The sequence below is a fragment of the Pseudopipra pipra genome, chromosome 7 (genome assembly GCF_036250125.1).
Source record: "Pseudopipra pipra isolate bDixPip1 chromosome 7, bDixPip1.hap1, whole genome shotgun sequence".
Taxonomy (NCBI): domain Eukaryota; kingdom Metazoa; phylum Chordata; class Aves; order Passeriformes; family Pipridae; genus Pseudopipra; species Pseudopipra pipra.
In genome coordinates, this window is record NC_087555.1 from 21126539 (window position 1) to 21149527 (window position 22989).

General features: G+C 36.2%; 1 protein-coding gene across 6 annotated transcripts in view; it reads left to right on the forward strand.

The window, feature by feature from the left end:
* The window catches only part of SLC38A11 (solute carrier family 38 member 11), a 35813-nt gene extending 18361 nt beyond the window's left edge, over window positions 1-17452 (forward strand). For 4 of the 6 annotated variants that reach the window (XM_064661019.1, XM_064661017.1, XM_064661016.1 and 1 more), the window contains 2 exons: window positions 245-376; window positions 2066-4229. In XM_064661019.1, the coding sequence (XP_064517089.1) occupies window positions 245-376; window positions 2066-2311 (378 nt within the window). In that variant the 3' untranslated portion in view covers window positions 2312-4229. Of the gene's footprint in view, window positions 1-244; window positions 377-2065; window positions 9706-9933; window positions 10112-17232 lie in introns of those variants that run through there. The other 2 variants (XR_010431963.1, XM_064661015.1) reach the window with 2 other exon arrangements.
* The last annotated feature ends 5537 nt before the right edge of the window (window positions 17453-22989 follow it).

Below are 22989 nucleotides of genomic sequence, written 5' to 3' on the forward strand. Positions count from 1 at the left end.
AAATATGCTCTAAATCCTGCAAGTATAACTAAGTCAGTCTTGGAATTGTTCAGCAATTTTAGTAATGCTTGTTATGAGTTATTTTTGGAAGCAGATGGAGATGTTTCCTTGAAGCAAGATAAGTAAAATTCAGTCAATTTATTCTCATACATTCTTTTAGTTTCTGAAGGTTAGAAGATTTGGAATAATCTGTTTGATAACATAAGGAGCAAAAACAAGGTTAAAAATTGTGGTTCTGTTTCAGGTGATTGCCAATGTGTTTTTCCATGGGAACCTCTCAACAGTTTTCCATGTTGTTGTGACAGTAGTTATCATTGCTGTGGCGACTGGTGTATCATTAGTGTATGATTGCCTTGGAATAGTTTTAGAGCTGAATGTAAGTGAACCTCTATACTCTTTTATTTAAAAAATCACTTTTTAGTAAAACAAAACACCGTAAAATCCATAGCTCTACTGAAAATCTTAAATAATTTGATGTAATATTCAGTAGTAATGTTAGCGGGGAAAAAAGGAATTATTCACTGCTTCAAAATCAGGTAAATAAAGGCGAAAGAAAGTTCAGGAAGTGAAGTTCAGATGATTGGGGAGGGCCTTTAGAACAGTTTTGGAGATAGGGCAAATGGCTATGACTTAACAAAAGTATTTAAACTGCAGTAGAGATCACTGAAATACTCATCCAAACTGTGTAGTGATACTGAATCTAGCATTTCTTTCTCTAGTCTCTGCCTCTGATGAAGTTGGCAAATTATTAAACACTGGGACAGATCCTAGTGCTGCCTTGTGCCAAAGGGGAAAAAAAAAAAAGAGGGGTGTAGAAAGAAAGAACCAGTAGTAGTGAGACCAGAGAGATGGTAACTGGAATTTTTCCCTGCTTTGGACTTAACAGGGAGCAATTTTAGAATCTGGGTGTATGACTTTTAAGGGAACTGCTTTGTTTGCCAGTAGACATTCCTGTGTCTAGTATCCCCTCATAGCAGAACTGAAGCTTACTAGGCAGCCCACACAAGGTACTTGCTGCCTTGAACCAGTTTTAACACATTATGTAACTTCGGTTGGCTGACTGGAACTGCTATGTAGTCTGCTCAAGACCTAGACTACTTGACTAAGTGGACTTAACAGATGAAGTTGGTATTTTTGCACAGAATGTACATTTAATAAAAGGAAATGTTAAATTAAAAAAAGTCCAATCTATGTCTTAACAGTTTACCTTTTTAGGTCATCTATCTTTAAATAAAAAAGATGTGGAAATATGAAAGTTAGAAGATGTAGGAAACTTTTTAAGGGCAGCCCTTACTTATATATAGAAATATTTTAGAACTACCTCCTTACATCCCTGTCCCTGCATTCACTGAGAGTTTCAAATCATATATTGCATACTTAGTGATGAAACAAAATGGAGGGAGTTGTTCTTTAGGCTACATAATACATGTATGATAGATGATACATTCATATGTGTATTATGATACACGTATCGTAATACACATGTACACTGTTCTGATCCACAGTGCAGTTTCTGCTAAGAGGTCCATAATGAGCACTTTTGTAGCAGTGATTTAGCAGGTTGTGCTTCCAGTAATGTTATAAAACAGGTCAGAATATGCAGATTACTGACCAATGCAGAAAGCTGACCAATTACCCTCCTTTTAAAATAATTACCTACGTAGTTTCTTCTCAGTTAACCTTTTCCAAATTATAACTAGATAAAAATTAACAGTATTCCTATTGGTTTGCTCAGGATGTATGTTTCCATTAAATTTTCTCATTCATAACAACTGTTGGTAATTTCTTTCCCATTTTCCCCCTCTGTTTTTACATTAGAATTGCAGAAAATTTACCTCTGTATGAAAGTAGATATCAATAAAAGTAATTAAATGCGTGCATACAAACACACACCTATTCAGGCCAAATATACAAATACATCAAAAGCAAGCATTCTATCAATGCAGTATTTTTTTGCCTAAACAATTACTCAGTAGTGAAGCTGATATTTAAAAATTAGGTTTTTGTTCTTCACATCTAAATATATGTGCTTATGAGTTTTTTTTCTATTGTTTCCCACACACAGGGAGTTCTGAGTGCTACCCCACTTGTTTTTATCATCCCATCAGCATGTTATCTAAGGCTGTCCAAGGAGCGATGGAACCATTCTGATAACCTCATATCCAGCCTGATTCTTGCTCTTGGTGTGCTAGTGATGGCAGTTGGGTTTGTTATGACTGTCTTGCACCCCCAGGAGTGTAGCCATGGAAAAGAAATGTTCTACTGCTTCCCTAGTAATGTTTCTGTTCCCAACAGTACACTGCCACCATAGGTACCACACCAGTCTCCAGACTAGATCTCAGGTACATCTCGCAGTGAGCCATACATGCCAGTTTAAAGGAGGGTGGAACAAACAGCTTAGTGCATATTTTGATATGCACTAAGAATTTTAAACTGTGTAACTGTATTTATGTACTTGATTTTATGCTGCCATCCTTTTCCAGGTAAGACTTGAGTTTTAACTGTTAAAACACAAATTCTCAGAGGTGCCTTTCAGTAGACATTACTTGAATAACTTGCAAGCCTAAAAAAAAGGTTACATTTTTTAACTTGGTCTGCAATGCTGTTTAAAAGCTATAAATTAAATGTTTTGGAATGTAAACAACTCCCATGTTTCATTGATTTAATTTCATTTTTATTAATTTTATAATCTTTTCATGTATATTTATTAGCACACTGTAGTATAGGACTTTTTGAAGTCCTGAGGAAAAGTACGTCTGGATCTCTGTGTATTAAAATTCTGCTGTTAAATTGAAAGACCCTTATTAAGTCTGTCTTTGATTTTGCAATAACTGTCCTTTAGTGTCCTTCCCTTATAGTGGCTCTTAAGTCAAAGGGCAATTTTGTATTGTGACTGAACTGTAACTGACAAATTTAATTGTAACTGTTACAATTTGTGGTCTTCTAATTAAAAGATATTGCATGAATAAATCCATGCAGGTGAATTTAAAAAGATTCTACTAGGCTGTCATTATAAAAATTTATAGACTGACAGAGAAAAAAATTACATGCATAGCAAACAGTTGGATTCTTACATTTATAACCCGATTTATTATTTCTGAAACTGAAATTAAACAATACTGTGTATCAGGTATGTGCAGCTTGAGCAAATGCTGTGAGAAGACATTGATTATCATTCTAGTCCTCTGATTCTTTTCAGTATATTATTGTTCATTTTGTCAAATTTTGGTGATTTGTTATGTTTTCCAAAATTCATGTAACATCGATTCATGTATATATATATGTGTATATTTATGTACATGTATATATATTTATAAATAGACTCACATATGCCTATAGAATATGAGTAATTTGAAGTTGAGTAATATGAGTATCCTCAGTCATATCAATGCTGGGATTTTGAAAATGTCTTGTTATGAAATCAAACTGTATACTTTGAGTTAATTATTGTGGTCATTGTGGTTCCCCTTGCCAACTAGATGTAAAAGGCTATTTCATTTTTATGCTGCTTAATGGGGATGATTTTTGTCTTCATTTCATACTTGATGACAAAACCATTTCATTCAAGACTTCTGCCTAAGTAGATCTTTAAGCAAGAGTCAATAGATGGCGATAATACTTGTAAGAATAATACACTTTTTAAAAGTAGTGTTTCCAAAATGAATGTTTTAAGTATCAGTGGGGTTTTTTTAGAATGGTGGGGGTTTTTTGTTTGTTTTGGTTGTTTTATTTGTTTTGTTTTGTGTTTTTTCTTAAGTTGTAAAGCAATTACAATGAACTGCTATTCAGTTCATTGTGTTATTCTGCTTTAATTTCCCTATATAGAGTCAGCTTTGAGGATGATAATTTTTCTGTTGTCCACGTACCTGATACAGTTGACAGAGTATATTTTTCACCAGTTTAGATCCAGCAATAGCTGATTTTGTCTTAGCTGTGGATGAAATTCACTTTCTTCTATGCCAAATGGAGTTAAACCTAAATAATATTTCCTTGTGACAGCTAATGACACCGTCCTGATGAATCAGAAATCTCTCATGAGCTTTATTTTCTTTTTTTTTTCTGATTTTTTCCACTGTTGAAGTGTGTTATCTTGTTTCAAGTATTAATTATAAGCAGTCTTTGCTTTAGTGTGTCAGTGGAATCATTTATAACGTGTTGTAGTATTGCCTGTTCAACTTAAACATTCTGCTGAGGCCGTGTTGATATTAAATCGTGTTTGCGTGTCCTTTATGAAGGATGAGTCTTTCTATGCTTTTCTACTTTACAAATGCAAATTTAAAGACAATTTGTTTCATTATTCTTTCTATTTTGTAAAGTCAGAGGTAGTAGTGGTCCATTAAATGTTTTCATTGCTGATAAAGCTTCTTTTGCTCTTGGAAGATTCTTTTGCTAAAAATAGTTGCATTCCTGTAACCATATGCTCAGTGCTTTTCACTCATGAATTTTCCAGGTGATGATAGGGCTCTCCCAGCCATAACTATATTGAAAAAGGGAAGTCAGATATCATGGATACCATAAAGTTAACTGCTGTTTGGGTAATGGCTTTATAAAAGCTGTGGTCACTTCCTTTTCAGTATTGCATAGTGCAACTTACCTTTATTGAAATGACAAATAATAGCAACCTGCTCTATGCTTTCTTAAGGCCTAGGAGGTCTGAATACAGAAAGAAGCACCTTTTTGTTTAACAATAAAAATTGTGATAGCCAGTAGTTTTTTTGAAACACCTAAGACTCCCCAAAATAAATTTGTCGATATCACTAAAGCAATGCAGTATTTAAGGATATAAAAATACAGCTGTTATAAATATGACAGTAAGTAAGTCTTGATGATATAGAAAAGAAAGACACATAAATGTAACAGGAAACATTACGGCAAAAAGAGTATAACCACAATAAAGAATTACTAGTGAATATACTTAAATTAGGCTAAAATGTCTTTCTGTGACTAAAAAAATATAAGGCAAAAGCAGCAATTTACAGTCTGGTAGTTTTAGCAGAGCTCACTGAAAATGAATGAAACCTGATTACTCCCTGTGTTGTACTATTGGACAGATTTGCAGTGAAGTCTGCTTTAGGTTTGTAGCTATAAAGGTTTGGTTGGTAAGCTGGAGGTATATAGCATTGCTTAATTACTGAACAAATCACAACCCCTGGCTCTTTATATTTCAGTACAATAAAGTTTTCTTTTTCATCTCAGTAATTTTCAGATTTTTATGTTGTTTTGCCTGGTTAACATTGCAGACTAGGGTTTGCTCTAACTTTGTAAAATCCATTGGGAACCTCTCACTGGCCTTAGCTTATGCAGTATCTCACCAAAATCATACTACTTCAAGCAGAGCTGTGCTGTGCACAGAAGTGGAAGGAGTCCTGGGAGCAGCAATATTCCCAGCTCCAAATGCTCTGTGGTGACAGAACGTCACGGAGTCCGTGCAGAGGGAGAACAGTGAAGTTCCACAAGTGCTTGCTGGCAGGATTTTTACATGAACAGCTGTGACTCACAATTTCTCCAAGTCCCTCTCTCCAGCTGAGAAGGCATTTCAGGTCACCAGATGTACAATTACCATTCTCACAGGAGCTAAGCAGACAGTTTCTGACTTTCTAGAGCAGTGTGCTTCTTGTCAATCACAGACTTCTGCACATTCACAAAATACTTCCTCCTGAAGGTCTGTCAGATGACCAAACCCCATGTACTACCTTAGACTCCCTAGAGAATTATCCTGCCTCCTCAAGAATCTCTGTGGAGGGGGGGAGGAAAATGGTTCAGGTTTGCTAAATGGACATAATTCTATATATTTTTCACACACAACACTTTTATATCTCATATTACACACACTATCTGGATCTGATAGGGGAACGATATTTATTTAATAGATACACTGTTTAGTATTTGCTACTCATTGGCAAACAAAACTTACATGTAACATGATGATTTGTTCAGACACTAGTGTGAACACTGAGTAGACATTAGGGAGAGACATAGAAGTGGCAGACTAAACAAATGTATTGTGAGTGAAAAACATAGGATTGAACACGTTCCCATAAGAGGAATGAGGGAGAAATCAAAAGCCAAGCATAATGCACAGAAGAGTTATCTTCTTATAGTAGTTCTATTACATGATCTAATTTTGAAAGGAATTCTCAAGTTTCAGCCTAGAAAATGTGTTGCAACAGTTGTTGTTTGGATTTTTTTTTTAGTTGGTGTAAATTCTAAAATGTACAGGGTTTTAATTCAGGCCAGTGAAGGAAATAAGTAGAAGCTTTCCAGTTTCTGCCATTCCGTGCTACTGGAGAAGATGAGATTAAGGTACATGCTTAGTACATGACTCAAAACTCTTTATTGAGAGAAATTAGATTATTTGGTTCTCTCTCTTTCTGTTTATCTTTCTTTTCCCTCCTAAGTAAATGCTAATTCTAGGTTCTTCATAAGACAATACTGTATGGAAGAGCTACAGTCACTGTATAGAATTCCAAAATCACATGCAACACACATTGAAGAAAACCACAGGAAAGTCTGAATTTTCACATGTGGTTTCCTAAAAGAGACAGTGGCCACCACTAAATTCTGGAAATTCCCAATAAGATTCATGAATTTACTGTATTAATACAGAGACAGAAGTAATGAGCTGAAGACAAAAAGAAAGTTAGACACTCTAGAAATAAATTACAGATGTCATTCTGTAAAACCTGCATTTAGATGGGGTTGTGCAAATTATCTTTCAGTTGGGAAGCTTATGCCTGCCACAAGCAGTAAACTTAGCAGGTTCTTCAGCAGTGTCCTTTGTATTGAGGGAGGCAGAAAAGCTGACAGTGGAGATGGTGCTGTCTTGACAAGACTGACTGCCTGAGATTGCATGGCAGTATGTTGTACCCATCTCTCATGATTTTTGTTTCTAGAGGCAGGGGCTGTCTTATTTTTTTTCTCTGTATTCATACACTGCTTAACACAGTGGCTTCTGATAGATGACAGGGCCTCCTAGGTGCTGTAGTAACATAAGCAGTAATTATTAAACTTTGGTCATATTATGCTATTCTGGTGCTGGTCCTCCCAGGAACTTCATAAACCACCATGAAGCCTTCCTGGAGAGGTGGGACAAGTGCAAGTGTACAGTTAGCCAATTATCATAGGACAATTGACATTTCCACTCTTTCCTAAATCAGATGTAATTTCATTTAGGTTTTAGAAGAGTAGGCCTCAGTGGTGAAATGCAAATATAGAATTGATGGCATATCAAATTGTTTCTAGTGGTCTCTGTTGTACTTGTCCCAGCTGTGGGAAAAGCATATGGATGCAGCAGCCTGAAACCAGCACGCTGGGAGAGAGGAAGGGGATCTAGACCATAGAGGTATGAAGCACTGTCAATTTTCTTAATTTAGGTCAGCTACAAAAGCAGTGGGAATCAATGGCAAAGCACACATTTCTTCCTCGCAGTTCCTTCTTTCAGCTCTGTGCTTCCCATCTATTGCATTAAGTGCTTTACAGGGCATTGTGATAGGAAAAGACCATGAGAGTGAGTGAGCTGGATCAGTATTCTAACTTTGTAGGTAGAGACGAGATTATGAGAAGCTTTAGCAGAGGGAATGGCGTAGCTGTGGATCCTGTGGATCTGCAGGTGACTGAAGGCCCATGCCATTATATTTCATGGAGAAGTTTTCACTCCTTGTGAAACTGAACAAGAGAAGAAATTTCATTTCTTGCACATGAAAAGTACAGATAATATTATATAGAGAGCTTGTTGTTTTAAATAAAGAACTAATATTTTTATGTACGTTCTGGGAATATGCAGTCTTGTATTGTCTAAGAATAACGATGGAAGGATATTAACAATTCTGCTTGCTGTAAACCAGTTCAAGCTTCTGGAATTGATTTAGCCACCTCTGTCTGCTCTGAAGTCCACAGCAACTATTGACTGAAAGGGCAGGGAAATGAAGAAATATGAAAGGAAGCTTGAAACTAGTCTTTCACTTCGGCAGCTTCTGCTATCAAACACCAGCTGAACCAGGAAATCAATATAAGCATTCAAAATGCAAATCTTCAATAGATAGAAATACTGTTTCCTCTAACATACACATAACTCAATCTGTAAAAGTAAAGAACTGTGGACTTCTTGGCAAAGAATTTGTTCTAAAAGAGTTTCTGAGTTCTGTTGCTTGCTACTTTGTATTATTAATTGCTGGTAATCTGTTCCCACCTTCTTTTATTAGGATGCAGTTCTTCCTTAGATGGATGTTCTATTGTAATTTTTTTCCTTGGAAGACTGTGAAACTTGTAGGGTGCTTCCATGAGGGTTTATGTCTTGGAACTAAAGCAGGATGCAAAAAGAAAAACATCCTGAAACTTCAGTAGGGCATCAAAAGAGGAGCGTCATAGAACTGAGGAAGGAACTTTGTTGAAAATTTGCAAATATTCCCAACTGGTGGTTAATGCTTCCAAAACTAGAGCCAAGAAAAACCCCAACATTGTGCTTGTTGTGCTATAGTTAGATACAAGCTGGGAACTCACATCAGTATTTTAACAATGTAAATTACATTGCAGTGGACTGTGTTTTTAAATTGTTGAGATAAGAATGTTTTACAAGTGGTTATTGCTTATGATGAGATTTAAGAACTTATGCAACAGCTTCTATCCATTTCCTATAATAAGTGGAACAGTGCTAGTGTAGAATTATAAAATAACATATCCCATGCGTCAGGATGTCAGTAGGTGCTAGACAGAGTATCATGGGACTGGTACAAATTTATGAAGGATATCACTGTGACCCACGAGAAAGAAGTTGTTAGTGTGAGAAGATGAAGTAAACTTGATACAAACAGGAAAGTGGATACGCTGTTGTGTTAAAATGTTTATAAATTTTCCTTCTCTATAGAATAATGATAAATAAAAAGTTGTGTATTTTCATTGTAGTATACCTACCTTTTTTTTACTGTGAAAAAAGAAAAGAGCACAAACAAACCTTTAAAGTGCTGTTTTGCAAGTGCAAAAATAATGTCTTAATTGGAATAATGTCTTAAAGGAATTGTGGAAACATTTCTACTTGTTATTCCAGGATCTTCACTTTTGGATTAACTCTACTACCAGTACTCTTGTAAATGAAAATCTGTATCAATGTCCTTGGGATTCCTGCAAATTATCAACAGATATTAAGAACTGATTGCATTTTCTCTTTTTAGAATCATCTTGATCCAGACCAACAACTTGGGGTTTTTTCTCCTGTATGAAGTGTTAATTTTGCTTGAAGTATTAAGCATATTTCAATGCTGAAAAGACTCGTTCATGAACACCAGCCTTCTGCATGCTCTTTTACTTGAATTTAAATTTTTGTGAGCCTCCACAGGACTCCAAAGTCTCAATTATGAACCTATATGGTTAACTAAAAATGCAGAAGTGGTCCTATTTACTTCAACATGAAAATAAGAAGAAAGGTTTAAGTGTGTGTTGGAGTACTGTAGGAATCAAGATTTTTTTCTGATTTATTGTGAAATATTGATCATTACACAGACTAAATCTAGACTGGCTAAAATATTTTGGGCGGTAGACAAAGTACTCGTGGGATATAAAGAAATAATTCAGTTGGTAATTTTTAGTGGCTGTTCAATAATGAGACACTCAGATAAGTAAATGTTCAGCAGATCAATAGACAGTGTTTTATATCTAGGCCTTGCAAGTTGTATCTTCAGTTTGATATTGAAACTATTTTTATTTTATTTTATGTTTAAAAAAACCCCTTTAGTGCATTATGTGTTTTTGTGGTATTTAAATATATTTGTCAGAAGTGTGGGAATAAAGTTGTAATATTCAAATGTCTTCATCTAAACTGGACATTACAAGGCAATTCAAACTGGAAATTAATTATCTTTAACAAAAAGCAATTACAGCTTTTTTATATTACAAAATATTTTCATACGTGCAAATTAAGCAAATATGTATTTCTCCTAGGGAGAAGGAGGAAAGAATAGAGCTCCAAATTTTTTAAGTTAGTCCTGTCAGAATCCAGGCTCCTAACATGGGACATTTTCATCCTGTCCTAGAGGAAATGTGAAGTCTTTTCTGGAATGGAATGGAATAAGGAGAAAGACAAGAAAAACAGATGGCACTGTATTGCTAGGAACAAGAGGTGAGCAAGAAATAATCATGATGATGAATTTGAGGGTGAGGTTCTGTCTTTGTAGGTTTCTCTAAAACTTTGCAGTGCTGAGAATCTGCAAGAAATAAAAGATTGCAGTGATATCTCTTCTTGCTGACAAGAGTTGTGGTAAGGGTGACATATGGTATGTTAAGAGAAAACAGTGGCCAAGTTGCTTTCATTTTCAATGTACTTTAGAAACCTTTTCAGCATAAAAACCACTGTGACAAGGTTGTCTCAACTAATGTTAACTGCAGAGCAGCCATTTTAACTTCCCAACACATCTCATCTATAGCCATCGATTATTACGTGAATTCTGTTATTTCCTCTAGTATACTGATAGTGCATGACTCGTGGGATCTTTTAATAAATAGGTAACAAAATACGTAATAAGTCAATACAGACCTGATGATTTATCCGGGAGATACCAGCAGCTGGGAAATTCGGTTGTTGTTTTAGAAGCAGACCAGCAGATGGTGCTCGAAAATTAGTCGCAGCATAACTGAGTTGTCATGGTGAATTTTCAGTTCATTTTTTTTCTGTTTTTGTTCTTTATAGTACGACTATTACACATATTTCTGAATTAAATGGAAGTGTGAATAAGGATGGAAGAACAGAATACCCAACACTTTTTGGAAATCAGTCTCTGAATTCTTACTATTTTTTTCCTAGCAATAATTGTTTGTTTTAATTTTGTCTTTTATCTTATTATATTAATTAGTTTCAGTTCAAATGCTAACAGTTTTATCTTAAAACTGAGGTGGTTTGTCTGGTAGATTTAAGCATAATTGTAATAATATTTTAGCAGTGATGGTAGATGCAGATAGTTATTGGTTGCTTTTCGAATAAAATCTCTGCTTGAGCTGAAGTTAAGCTCCAATGATACAAAATAATCTTAAGAGCCTTGGAAATTTTATACTCAATACATTAACCATAAAACCTTTGCAAATGAGAAGATTCAATGTTAATTTGATATTCAGAAAGTAAGCATTGGCCTGTGTTAAAATGCAGTAAGCTTAACATGCTCTGCTATCCTGCTATGTCCCAGTCTGTGGCTGTGACAACCTGTTGACATGCTATATTCTAGATTCTGCAGATGGTATGCCCAGGTACTTTGAAACTTGGCAGCTTTACAGTCCCTGCTTTCTTGGATATTTCACTTGCAGACACCTTGATAAATGTCCACTTCAGTTTATGCAACAGAGTGTGAAAATGAACCTAACTTGGGAGCTGTGTAAGCCCCACCCAAGGTGGATAGTCTGTTTTTAATTAAATATATTGGCAAGTTGATGAAGAAGTTTGTTTGAACAGTAAAAGCTTAACATTGGCAGTAACTGCCTTGAGGTAGCTGTGGTGGAAAGGAGAGAGAGATTTGACAAAACACCAAAAAAGTGACAAGTAGTGTAGTGGTGGTGGCATTTTATGAGGGAGGGATGATTTAGATTGGTCTTGGCCAGGACAGGGATGTGATATACAAATGCAAACTTGTATATCAGGGCAGACAGCTGTGCAAGTCACTACTAATATAAGTCTGTGACAAGTAACAAAGTTTGGGATACATAAATTCCAGGAAAATGCAGGTAGTGTGCACTACAGTGGAGTTTGGGAGGTAGAAATTTTATATGTGCATACACACAAAAGAAAAACAACCCGTGCATTCTTTGGAAAGGAGAAAATGCACTTTAGAAACAAGAAAAACTTGCCGAACAATATGCAAATAAACAAGGTATTTGTCTTTGTTTCTTGCTGTTAAGCCTATTGTCATAGACTTACTCTTAAAATAAACTTTCCATTAGTGTTTCAATGGATGCATCAGGGAAGAAAAGATTTTTCTATTTATTGTTAAGTTGCATATAAAAGGAGGCACCTTATTACAGGACCTTTGGAAAAGCATTTTCAAGTAATCACAGCTCCCATAGTTGATCTGCACACTCTTCAGTTGGTGCTCAGCACACCTGCAGTATCCATGAGAAACATGTCTCTGTTAAGTTTTCTGCTGGAAGATACTGAGATTGCTGCATTTCCAGCAGAAAAAAAAATTAAATTACTAAAATATTAATTATGATTTAACTCAAAATTGTGTGCACATACATACCATGTGATTTTCATGGAACTCAAGTATATGTCTTCAGACCTCTGATAGACCGAGAATGAATCAGACTACCCAGAAAGTCCAAAGCCATGCATGTGGACCTGACTGACTTTCAGGTATGCTGTAGGCATGAAGAGAAAAAGAAAGCTATTGTTGTAACTGCTAGTGTCACAATAATCCATTTTGGAAGTTATGTATGCTGTGACATGTCTTTGAACTCAAAGCTGATCAAATAGTTTTCTATTCCTCAGTTCTTATTCTGAGGATAGATGAGCCTCTTGTATATAGAACACTTCTCTTTGCTTTCTCAAATATAGGAATGAAGTAATTTGTTCATGTTTTCAGTGAACGGACAGGCATTGTAACGGTGTGTATTGATTTTGTGGACTGTATGCAACACCTGAACTTCCATGGCCAAGTTAGGGACAAGTACAAGCAAGTGATTTATCTATACATCTAGAGCCTTTGAATACAGCTATTGCTCTGTACTGCACATGAAGTTAGAGCTGCAGCTCATGTGCAGCTTGAAGTCAAGGCCATTTATTAGTCAATCTACCCCAAGGCAAGATGCTTTGGGCATGTTCTCATGGAAATGGTCAGGAGCTACTGTGGAAACAAAAAAATGATGGTGACTATTAAAGTTAAGCAGTCTTTCTCTGTCACACTGCCATCCTTTCTTGGGTTTGATTTTTAGTACTTTTGTTGCTTTGTACTGCACTTCACATGGTGTCCATCAGCCTTCTTATTCCAGTAAAGACTCTGTTTAAAAGCCTTGTTTCCTGCTCTGAATTTGTAATAGTCTTCAAACAGTTTCATTCACATTCATTCTTGGCTAAGGGATGAGATCATTCTTCTCTTAAACAGAGTGAATATATTTATATTTTTGTTGATCTCATCCACAGTAGACTTGGTCAGTCAGAAAACCAGCATGAATATGCTGAGATGGAGGTCATCGGGCTGAATGTCACAGAGTTCAGGCATGCAATAGTTGCTGACTGCTGTTTTTCTGTGAAGAATAGGAGATTGCTGTGACAGAGGCTCTGAAACCTCTGGCAATATGTAGTGGACAAAGACAGCAGCAGGCTCAGAGCAGGCCTATATAAACCTAGTGGTTTAGCACCTTTTTTGATAACAGCTTCAACAGGAAGCTGTTTTCACCTGATGCTTATGGGCCACCCAACATATGATGCCCCCACACTAAGCTGGCCCTTCAGGAAAATGCAGTATTGATTATCTCAAAACCTCGCTCTTGCAGTAGGTTATTGAGGCTTTAGAGAGAGTAGCCTGGTCTCTAGATCAAATGGCACAGAATTATTTGTATCCACAATATGCATTAGTTGGCCCTATATGTCGCCTGGGTAAAATAGCATACTGCTCTGGCTCTAGGCATAATTTGTGTGTACATGCATATACATGTGTGTGAGAGAGCTCAAAGTATTTAGAACTATGGGAAGGATACATAGCACCTCCTGGGACTGGTAAAAGACTTATAGCTAGCTTTATACAGAGGATATGGGAAAGAATACTGGTTAGTACAGTCAAACCACACCAGGGTTCGATCTTTTTCCAGGTTCCTGTCTAATTCAGCAATATAGACACAATCTGCTTTTGTGACTGGTGAAAAGTGTGGGATAGATGATCAGCTGTCTATCAACAATACCAGGAGATGCCTCTGTACCATTTACAGTTTTCAGACAATGTCAGAACAGGCTAATAAGGACTAATATAGACCTGTTTATGTAGTTCCTTCTTAATAAACAGACAGGCTGAAATTAATTCCAGAATTATAGCAGTTCTGTGTTCTACCTGCAGAGGGCATTCATACTATTCAGTTCATCATTCCTATCCAATTGACAGGGAAGGGATTATTTACAGTTATCTCAGTTAAGGGTGCATGAATCAGGAGCTTTATGATACTTGGTTTACTGAACATACCTGACGTCCGTGAAGACACTGAGAACCTATAGCTGCGTGTATATGAAACAGCTGAAAAATGCAGTTGTGAGAAGAGTTGTAAGAGAGGGTTAGACATTTCCCTAAGCAAAAGTACTTTGAGCTTGCTGAACTGTTTTGTTCATTTTAGTTATAAAGTGTTTTAAGTTATTCTTATTATTAATTTCTAACCCTTTGAACTTTAATAATTTTTACGCATAGTTTGTGCCCAGTGCAAAACTCTTAAACTCCTCCTTAATAAAGTTATGCCACAAACGTTGCACAGAACTTGCACAGAGCAACAAAAGTTACAAATATGAAAATTTTGGAAAAGACGTAATGAAATCAATCTAGAATGTAGAAAGGTGATATTTTGTTTTCTTGGAATGAAGAAGCATAAGAGGAAAAATATCATTTTTTCAGGGCTATTAATCAAATATTTTTCAAAGTATTTGTTTCAGTTTTAAATTTATTATGAAAATGATCATTGTTCATGAAGAGGGAGCATGCCTCTTTGGCAGGCTCAGGAAGTATCTTCATAAAGGATCTCCCCATCCTGGAAGTGGCAAGGGTAAGGAATGCAGACCAGCTGGAAGAACAGGTCTGAGATATGGTAACCCAGGCCCATTGTATCAGACAATGGCAACTGCTGAACAAACACTGGCAGGGCAGTATTATTCTGTACAAAAGACAAGCTGAAGCACAGAACACTTAAGAAAGTATTCATGAGATAGTTGTTGATCCTTGGATGGCTCTGGAAGTGAAGATGGCTGTTAGAAAGTTAGCAGTCTCTAACAGTTGAAAATAGAGCTTTAAGAAACAGAGGAACAAGAGGAGTCTGCCTCTTTTTGAGACTAGGCATTCTACTTTTGGGGATTCATTCTTATCACAAGGTGTAAGTCAATATTCTAGGAAGTCCGTATTCATTATGTCAAAGTGACTATGAAGTATATAATTGAGAATCCAGGGCACTGAGATGAGAATAAGATGCTTGTCAGGAAGGTCATCTTTGGCAGCAGACACACCTGTATTGCAGAACACGGTACTGCTAGAGCTGCAGCTTCCCTTCATGCAATAATCCAGCGTGTATTCATGAAACTGAGAGTGACTGAAAGCTGTATTCCAACTTCTCGGTGCCTGATAGCTCTCCCCTTAGATGCATATATTTCTGTAGTCTCTTTATACTGTCACAAGCTGCTTGACACACAGCTTTCTCCTCTGAACTCTCATCAGCTCTCTGACAAAGCTTATTGAGTATTCCTTAGTGGAACTTACATAATAAATATTTGAGTGCACTCACTGCAGATGGTGTGCTAAGACTTGATGCTCTCAATCATATTTTTAATACAGGGGCCTTTCTGCTTATTCACACTTCCAGTAAAAGGGTTTATGAGCCTTAACAATTTTACGTGTGACTAGGGTTACAGTGATTGCCAGGTGGAAGAAATTCAGGAAAACTTTTCTTGCTGACTGACACAGAGATCTCTTTCTGTAGAATCCACCCATCCTTACAACAGGCTATATTATATTAGGCTTATGGTGCCTAGTGCATATATCTAGGTATGGGAGCATAAAAAATACTCTTAGGTCAGTTGGATGAAATTTTGCTAGAGGGATTAAATTGCAATAGTTACCTGACTTTTGTATGCCCTTGGGTAGTGAAAGGGAGGACTGGAGGAGTTGTTGGAACTTGCTGTTTGTTGTAAGTTTGGCAAGGGATCTTATTTTCTGTGTCATGTATTGCAGATTAAACACGAGTACTATTCAGGCAGGATCTGCTGGTGAAGTAGATCCTGAAGCAAATGAGAGGTGAGATTTCTAGCAGAATTTGGAAAAGGCATTACCACCCTGTGCCTTTTCCACCAGTTCCATGGTGGCAATCATAAAAAAGTTAAATAGATTAGATTAGATTATAATTCCACTAGTCCAAATAGGTCACGTTTTTTGTCATGCCTATTATGTAAATTTGAGGGTTGACTTCAGAGTTTTTGAGATGACTTTTACAATTCAGTAAAATCTCTGTATTTTTTCATTGGACAAATTAATAATCTCTGGAAAGTATATTTAGTCTCGATGAGAATTCTCACCAAAAAAATGATAAACTGTACGCTAAGCTAAAACATATAGCACAATCATGTCCTGAGGTTTTTCTGTAAGTTCCAGCGTGCTTTTTTCATACCTTGCTTTTACCAGCTACTAATTTTCTCCTTCAATAATTTAAATCTTTTCTGTTAATCTGTAACTGATGTAGACTGTTTGGAAATGAAATGCTACAGTTCTAATCAGATTGCAGTCTGATGGCATTTTGCAATGTGTGATACTCGCTGGTATCTGGTGCAACCTGGAGAGATCTCTGGAAAGGCCAGTTTGCTGGGTAAACACAAGGAGTAAGCTCTGTTGCACAGAAGGATTTAAGAAATATTATTTCACTTTCTTCTCCCCAGCATCAGGTTAAATTTCTCATGGCTTTAGCACATTACAGATTTGTAGCGTTCTCTGTCATATCATACTGAACTTGGATACCTTTTCTGTGCTGTACTTGTTTTTTACTTGGATGATATTTGATTTGCACGATCATCAGAGAAAGCTTACAGATTTTAGTCATTTTTAAAGTTACTATGTACAGCGTAGATTCCTGTTTCTAACAATTAGCTACACGTAGTTGCTACAGCTCTTGAGAGAAGATCCTCTTTACAGTGACCGCGATAATGAATTCTGAACGCTACCCTCGCTATCTCCCCCATGTTCTATTTTGCTGAAGATTGCGAAGCACTTTTTTTCTTATCATAAGGCCCAGATGTCTAGGATTCTTTCACAGAAGTAACTTTCAAAATATATCTCATGATTTAATTCAGAGTTAAGAAGAGAGACTTAGTTAAAACTAGAAAAATGGACATCTGTAAGGGCAGAACTTCAATACATTACAAAACTGTTACTCTGAAATCTGCCTCCTGGCTTTTTTTCTCCTTCAGCATTGTGATTCAAATCTTTCTCTGAACTAAAACTGTGTTCAAAAGTTATATTGAAAGAGCCATCAGTTAGGGGTGATCTTTGCAATGATCAGTAATTTTTATTGGTATCCTTCCAGGCACATACATAGTGCAGATGGAAATTCTGGTACAAATTCGCTCAGAAGATAGGACAGCAGTTCTCAGCTGTCTGCCTTGTGCAGGTGAACAGGCACGATTTTCTGATTGAAGTCTCAGCAACAGCTATGCATGAGAAAACCTGCTGTATGTAGCATTAGGACATAAAGTCTTAATAAAATACAAAATATGCAAGATAGTATTACATCACATATAAAACGAGGTACATATTGTCCACAATAATAACATTTATTAGGAAAAAGAAAGAAAAAATTAAAAAGCTTCCACATAAATTTAAAATAGCTTAAGATAATTCCCCCTTACTCATTATTCCCTATCCAAGTGATCCCTCTCTAAGTCTAGTCTTTTACCTGCTTTTGTGAAGTAATTTAAAGAGAAATGGAGACTTAAATAACTATGACCTTTGAAAAATGAGACTTCTTAACAACCTTGAAATCGCCTATGCTTGAACCTTGAAATATCAGGTAAATTTGCAACCCTAAGAATCACAAAGCATTTTGATCTTGCCCTTGAAGTCAGTAGGTTGTGACGTCCATTGTGTCTGTGTGTTCTGCATTGTTGAGTCAGTAGAATAGGGTAGAATAGGTTCTCTTCTTTCTAGAGAGTAATTTCTGTTAGGTTTAACTGGAGAAGCAATACATGTTTCTGTGATGTGACTCTTAGAATACAACAGATTCACTTTTGTTGTTTGCTTTGCTTTCAACAGAACATATATTTAGTCTGATCCACAAATCAGAAGCATCATATTAACTGTATAAGATGTATTCAGGTTAACTAACAGCAGTTTAAATCTTTATGAATTAGAGTTTACTTTTTGTCAGCTGAAAATTTATTTTGTAACAGATATAATTTATCATAAGGATTTTAAAACTGTTATTTTATTGAAAGACATAAGAAAAAATTAATTTTATATTCAGTAATTCCAACCAGAAATTGCAGTTGTCTAGATAATTAGGAATTTAGTTGTCTCTGCCATTTCAGTTTGAAGTAAATAAATTCTGATTCACATTCACTACCTTTCAGGTTTACATAGGAATGATCCTACTTGATGCAACTGCATCATTTCTATTCTTTTCATACATTAAGACAGTAACAAATTTGATATTTTGACTCAGACTGTTGGTCAAAGTTATCAGATCTTGAAAAGTACCATCATTAAACTCTTTTAGTCTTCACTAAGGATGAGATTGTGGCAAAATTCATATTGCACTTTTCTTTATCCACTCTGCATTTTTTTCATCAGTGGCACATGAAGTGGAAAAAAGATGGCTTGGAAAAGTTAAAAAGAAGTAACAGATATTATTATTGTTGTTGTTGATATAACTATTGTAATAGTTATACAGTCTATCCTGATAGTCACTCTGATCTAGAGAGGGCAGAGTGACTTGGGGATTAAAGCCTCAGTAAGCAAGGTTAACCCTCTGTCCAGCCCAAGGGCATTATTTTTACTTGTGCTATGAATTTGTTCCTGCACCTTTGTGTTCCTTAACCATGTAATCTGGCCTTGCCAGACATTTTTACCTGTTGATTCTCTTCCTCTCATCTCAGTCTTCATATTTTATGCTGGAAAATGTCATGTTTCCTTTTAACCTTGATAATCTCAGTCTATGATTTAAAACAATTTCCTTCTGCCCTCACAGGAATCTATCGTCTGAGTCACTGTGCAGCTTTATCTTCCTGTTCTTTTTTCATTCTCTTTAAATGTTTCAAAAATTTTCTGCCCTTGGGCCAAGGATCGTCTAAGGTGCATCTCGAATTACTTAAAAAGGGGTTATGCAGCAGGGTTCTGTCTGTAAAATCCAGAGATAAGAGTTAGTTCACTTAAAAAATGGTTGTGTGACTCAGCTCAAATTGATTTCATGTTGATCAGAGTCAACAGCTGCCTATTTCTCAAATGTAGTTTCATAAGAAATAAAATGATTAAAAAAAAAAAGAGTACAAGCCATTTAAGGATACATTTTATTTCCCCTTTATCCTGCCTCTACATCTGGGCAGCTCAACCCTGTTTCTGTCTTTTCTCTTTAACTGTTTGGCCTAAATAGACTCTGATGCATTTAATTAGCATATACATGTTTATTTTTGTGAATCTTAGCCTGGAATGAAGCCCAAGAACTTGTATTTTACTATAATGGCCTGACTTCTAAGGATCAACCCAGTCAATAAGCATTTCATACACTGCTAGGGAGAGATAAAACATCTCCTTGTCCTTCTGCCTTCACTTTCAGGCACACTGACCTCAAAGTTGTTAATGAGGCCATTCAGATCACCACTTTACATAGAGCTTCTAAAGTCAGTACCCAAGCAAGTCATTTACCAGAGCTATAATTTACCTTCTAACACCACCAAACTGCCTTTACCAGCTCTTTGAATGCTTAAGTGCTTGAAAGGTGTGGTGCGTTACAATGTAAAAAACAAGACCGAAGGCAAAATCTTGAAATAGTAATTACAGTAAGTTCAAAGAAACCACATACATCTATAGCATTCTTTTGCCTTTATTAAAAAATGAGGCCTTTCTGTTTTCAAGTCAGACCACCAAATATATCTAAAGAACCACAGAACATAAGAATAGCCTTTCAGTGTCAGACTGAATGTCTTATCTAGCCTGGTATCCTGTCTCAGACAATGTCCAAAAATGGATGTTGAGGGAACACTATAAATGAAGGGAAAGCATGTATACTTCCATAAATATTCCTATCATCAAGCAGTATGTGGTTCAGGAACTTCCTGAGCCAGAGATGGTGCTTTGTATTTAAGAACTCTTGATGAATTTCTTTCCCATTGACTTGCCCAGTCTTCTCCAGGAAGAGATAGGGGAGATAAAATAAGTGCTCTTTTAATTTTCTAACCTTTAGTTCTGAGAAAAACACTGGACCTATTCCACAAAGTCAGAAATAGCTATAGTGCTGTTACAGCAGCTCAGTGACCTATGGCTTCAGGTAGAATGACAATGGCAATTTCCATCTCATGGAATAAATGTGTGATGCTGGAGCTGCACACTGGTCATGGAGTGGGACTGACTGATGCATTCAAAATCGTTTTGCCATATTTAGTTGAGTTCTTCTTTCCAAAGAAAAAGCTTAAAAATACCTTTAATTAGCTACTTAAAAACTGAATCTTTGGATGTTTTAATTGTGCGGTTGTACTGCTATGAACAGAATTTTGCAGAGTCTTCTAAATCTGGTCTAATGCCCAAGTCATACTGGGTGAGCTAAGGGCATTTCTTTTGCTGATTCCATTAGAGCATTTAAAGCTCTAGTCTAGCTTTTTTTTTTTTTTTTAACTTTATTTTTAATGAAAATATTTGGACAATTTCATGCAACCTTTGTCTCTGATTAGTACACAGTACCTAACTAGAGGGAACTAATAGATGTTAATGTAGAGTAAAAAGCAACATAAACTGCTGCACGTATATATAGTAATGAGCATGTGAGGATTCTAAGTTATATTTGTATTTATGCCATAGTAAACAGAAAAAATCCAAACTAGATTTTTCCCTCCTGACTGTGTCAAGATAGAAATGAATTTTCCAAACTGTGACGTATTCAGTGGAGAGTAAGTGGTGATTTTAGCAGAGCGATTTGGAAGGAAGGAAGGAAGATTGAAAGAACAGCATCTCTGATGCCAAGAAATGTACTTCCCATGGTGTATAGACACAATCTTTCAATGAAAAAAAATGCAAAAACTAATGCTAGAAAATGCTTCATACATTTCTTAAAATTAATCTTAGCTAAAACTTAGCTTCTTAAATTACAAGCATTTCAAGATGCTAAATATATACACTGCAGTTTGATAAATCAATAGCAAATAGGTATGGTTACAAGTTATATTTTTATACAACACACACAAAGGCAAGGCAGCTTTCTCAGTCTGCATTGCTGGCAGCCTATTGTTATGTGTGAGACTATTTTGCTGCTTAATTACCATTTTCTTGTTTACAGGGCAGATACAGTGATATATACTGGTGGATACATACCAGAGAATAAACTTGTGCTAACTTTGAGCTATCCTGAGCTGTGTACTGCTGCTAAGCATAGCCAAGGAGACAAATAACTTCACTTCTACATATCCAGAAACCTGGCTCTGAAATGGAGTTGTTAGCCCGGGCTGAGCTTCACATAGCTGCTAGTTTCAAACTGTCTTTGACAAGTTTGCACAAGCTGTGTTGACTACATATAGATGCTCACTAACAAGGTACTTCTGCAAGGAGACACGGGCAAACTGCAGAAAAAAAGCAGTCAAAGCTGGGCTTTGAAATTACTTGAAATTATTTATGCAAACTCTCAACTCAGATCACTAATAATTATCAGATGAAAACCTCAAAGAATTTCTGCAACTTACGTTTCATCTCCCTCTGATGAGGCTTATACAAGACTTAAAGCCACATTCACCTGTGATACATAGCCTTGGGCTCCTGTCAAATGTGTTTGAAAAGGTTGTGGGAATTATCACAGTTGGTAAACTCTGCCACGTACTCTGACTCAAACCTTCATGCATCTGTTCATGACTTTTATTCATAGGTTTATTGGGAAAAAAAAAAATCCAGCTTTCTAAAAGCTTAGAATGCTAATAATTTCTGGATCTATGAAGCAGCATATGTGCCTACAGTGTGACTTAAATAGAACTTGGTGCTGTGTTGTATTCTTGAAACTGCCAACATATGAAGGTGGAATGAGCCTTTTTTTCCAAAAAAATAATTTCTCCAGGTCCTTAGAATTCACTGTATGCATATATGTGATGAAAATTATCTTTGATTTGTCTGTGCTGAATGTCTCAGTACCATCTTGTGTTTAAAATAGACATGATAAATACTTCCCTTTGGAGCTCAGTCGTTGGGTCCATTCCAGCAGAAGGTCCCCAAAGCACACCTGAATAAGCATGCTGCACATAGAACAGCTTCTCTTTCCTGTTAGCATTGCAGAGGAGGAGCGTCTCTTCCCTCTCCCCATTTATTCAGTTGTCTAATCAAAGCACACAGTTCATAATGTACAAGTTAAGTGTTTAACTCCCTCTCCATGCTTCAAAAGCAGCTTCACATGTGTCACTAGATTTCACTAAATGTGTGTAGCACCTCCAAGGATGTCCAGGGAGCGTTAGCCCTGTAAAGTTACCCAGGCTAGTTCTGAATGAGCTGGCTGAGTACCAAGAGATACATACTTGTGCAGCATAAGTACAATACATTGGCTAATACATCTTGTTTTCATGGCACAGTACAACCACAGCAATATAGATTTCAGGACCTAAGATAACTCCTCTAGCTTAGCTATTGCTACATTTTCTGTATCTCTGTTTAAGAAATTCCCAAATCTCTTTTGGATCTAAGAGTGTTTTTCTACTAGAAAAAGGAGATTATGTTTCTTGTAGTGAGATGATATATGATACAATAAGCTATAAGCTAATGCATTACTAATCAATTGAACAGATACTATGAATGTATTTTTCCTGGAGGTGATTTTCTTCAGAAATATTTTTTACTGTTTAGAGTTTACAGACTTCAGTGTTGAGGATTTTCACACAGCATACTTTCATAGTTATATATGTACATTCTAGGTACACTCTGGAAATTTAGTGCATGGTAGCAATTTAGTGAACTTGCAGTTTCTTCTAAACTCTAGCTAAGACTAACATTTAAATTTATTAATATCTGTCCTTCATTGCAACTACTGTGATTAACATGATTTGAAAGCTTTAGACAAAGCTGTTTTAAAAATAATTAGCATTGCAGTAGGACACTTCACGGC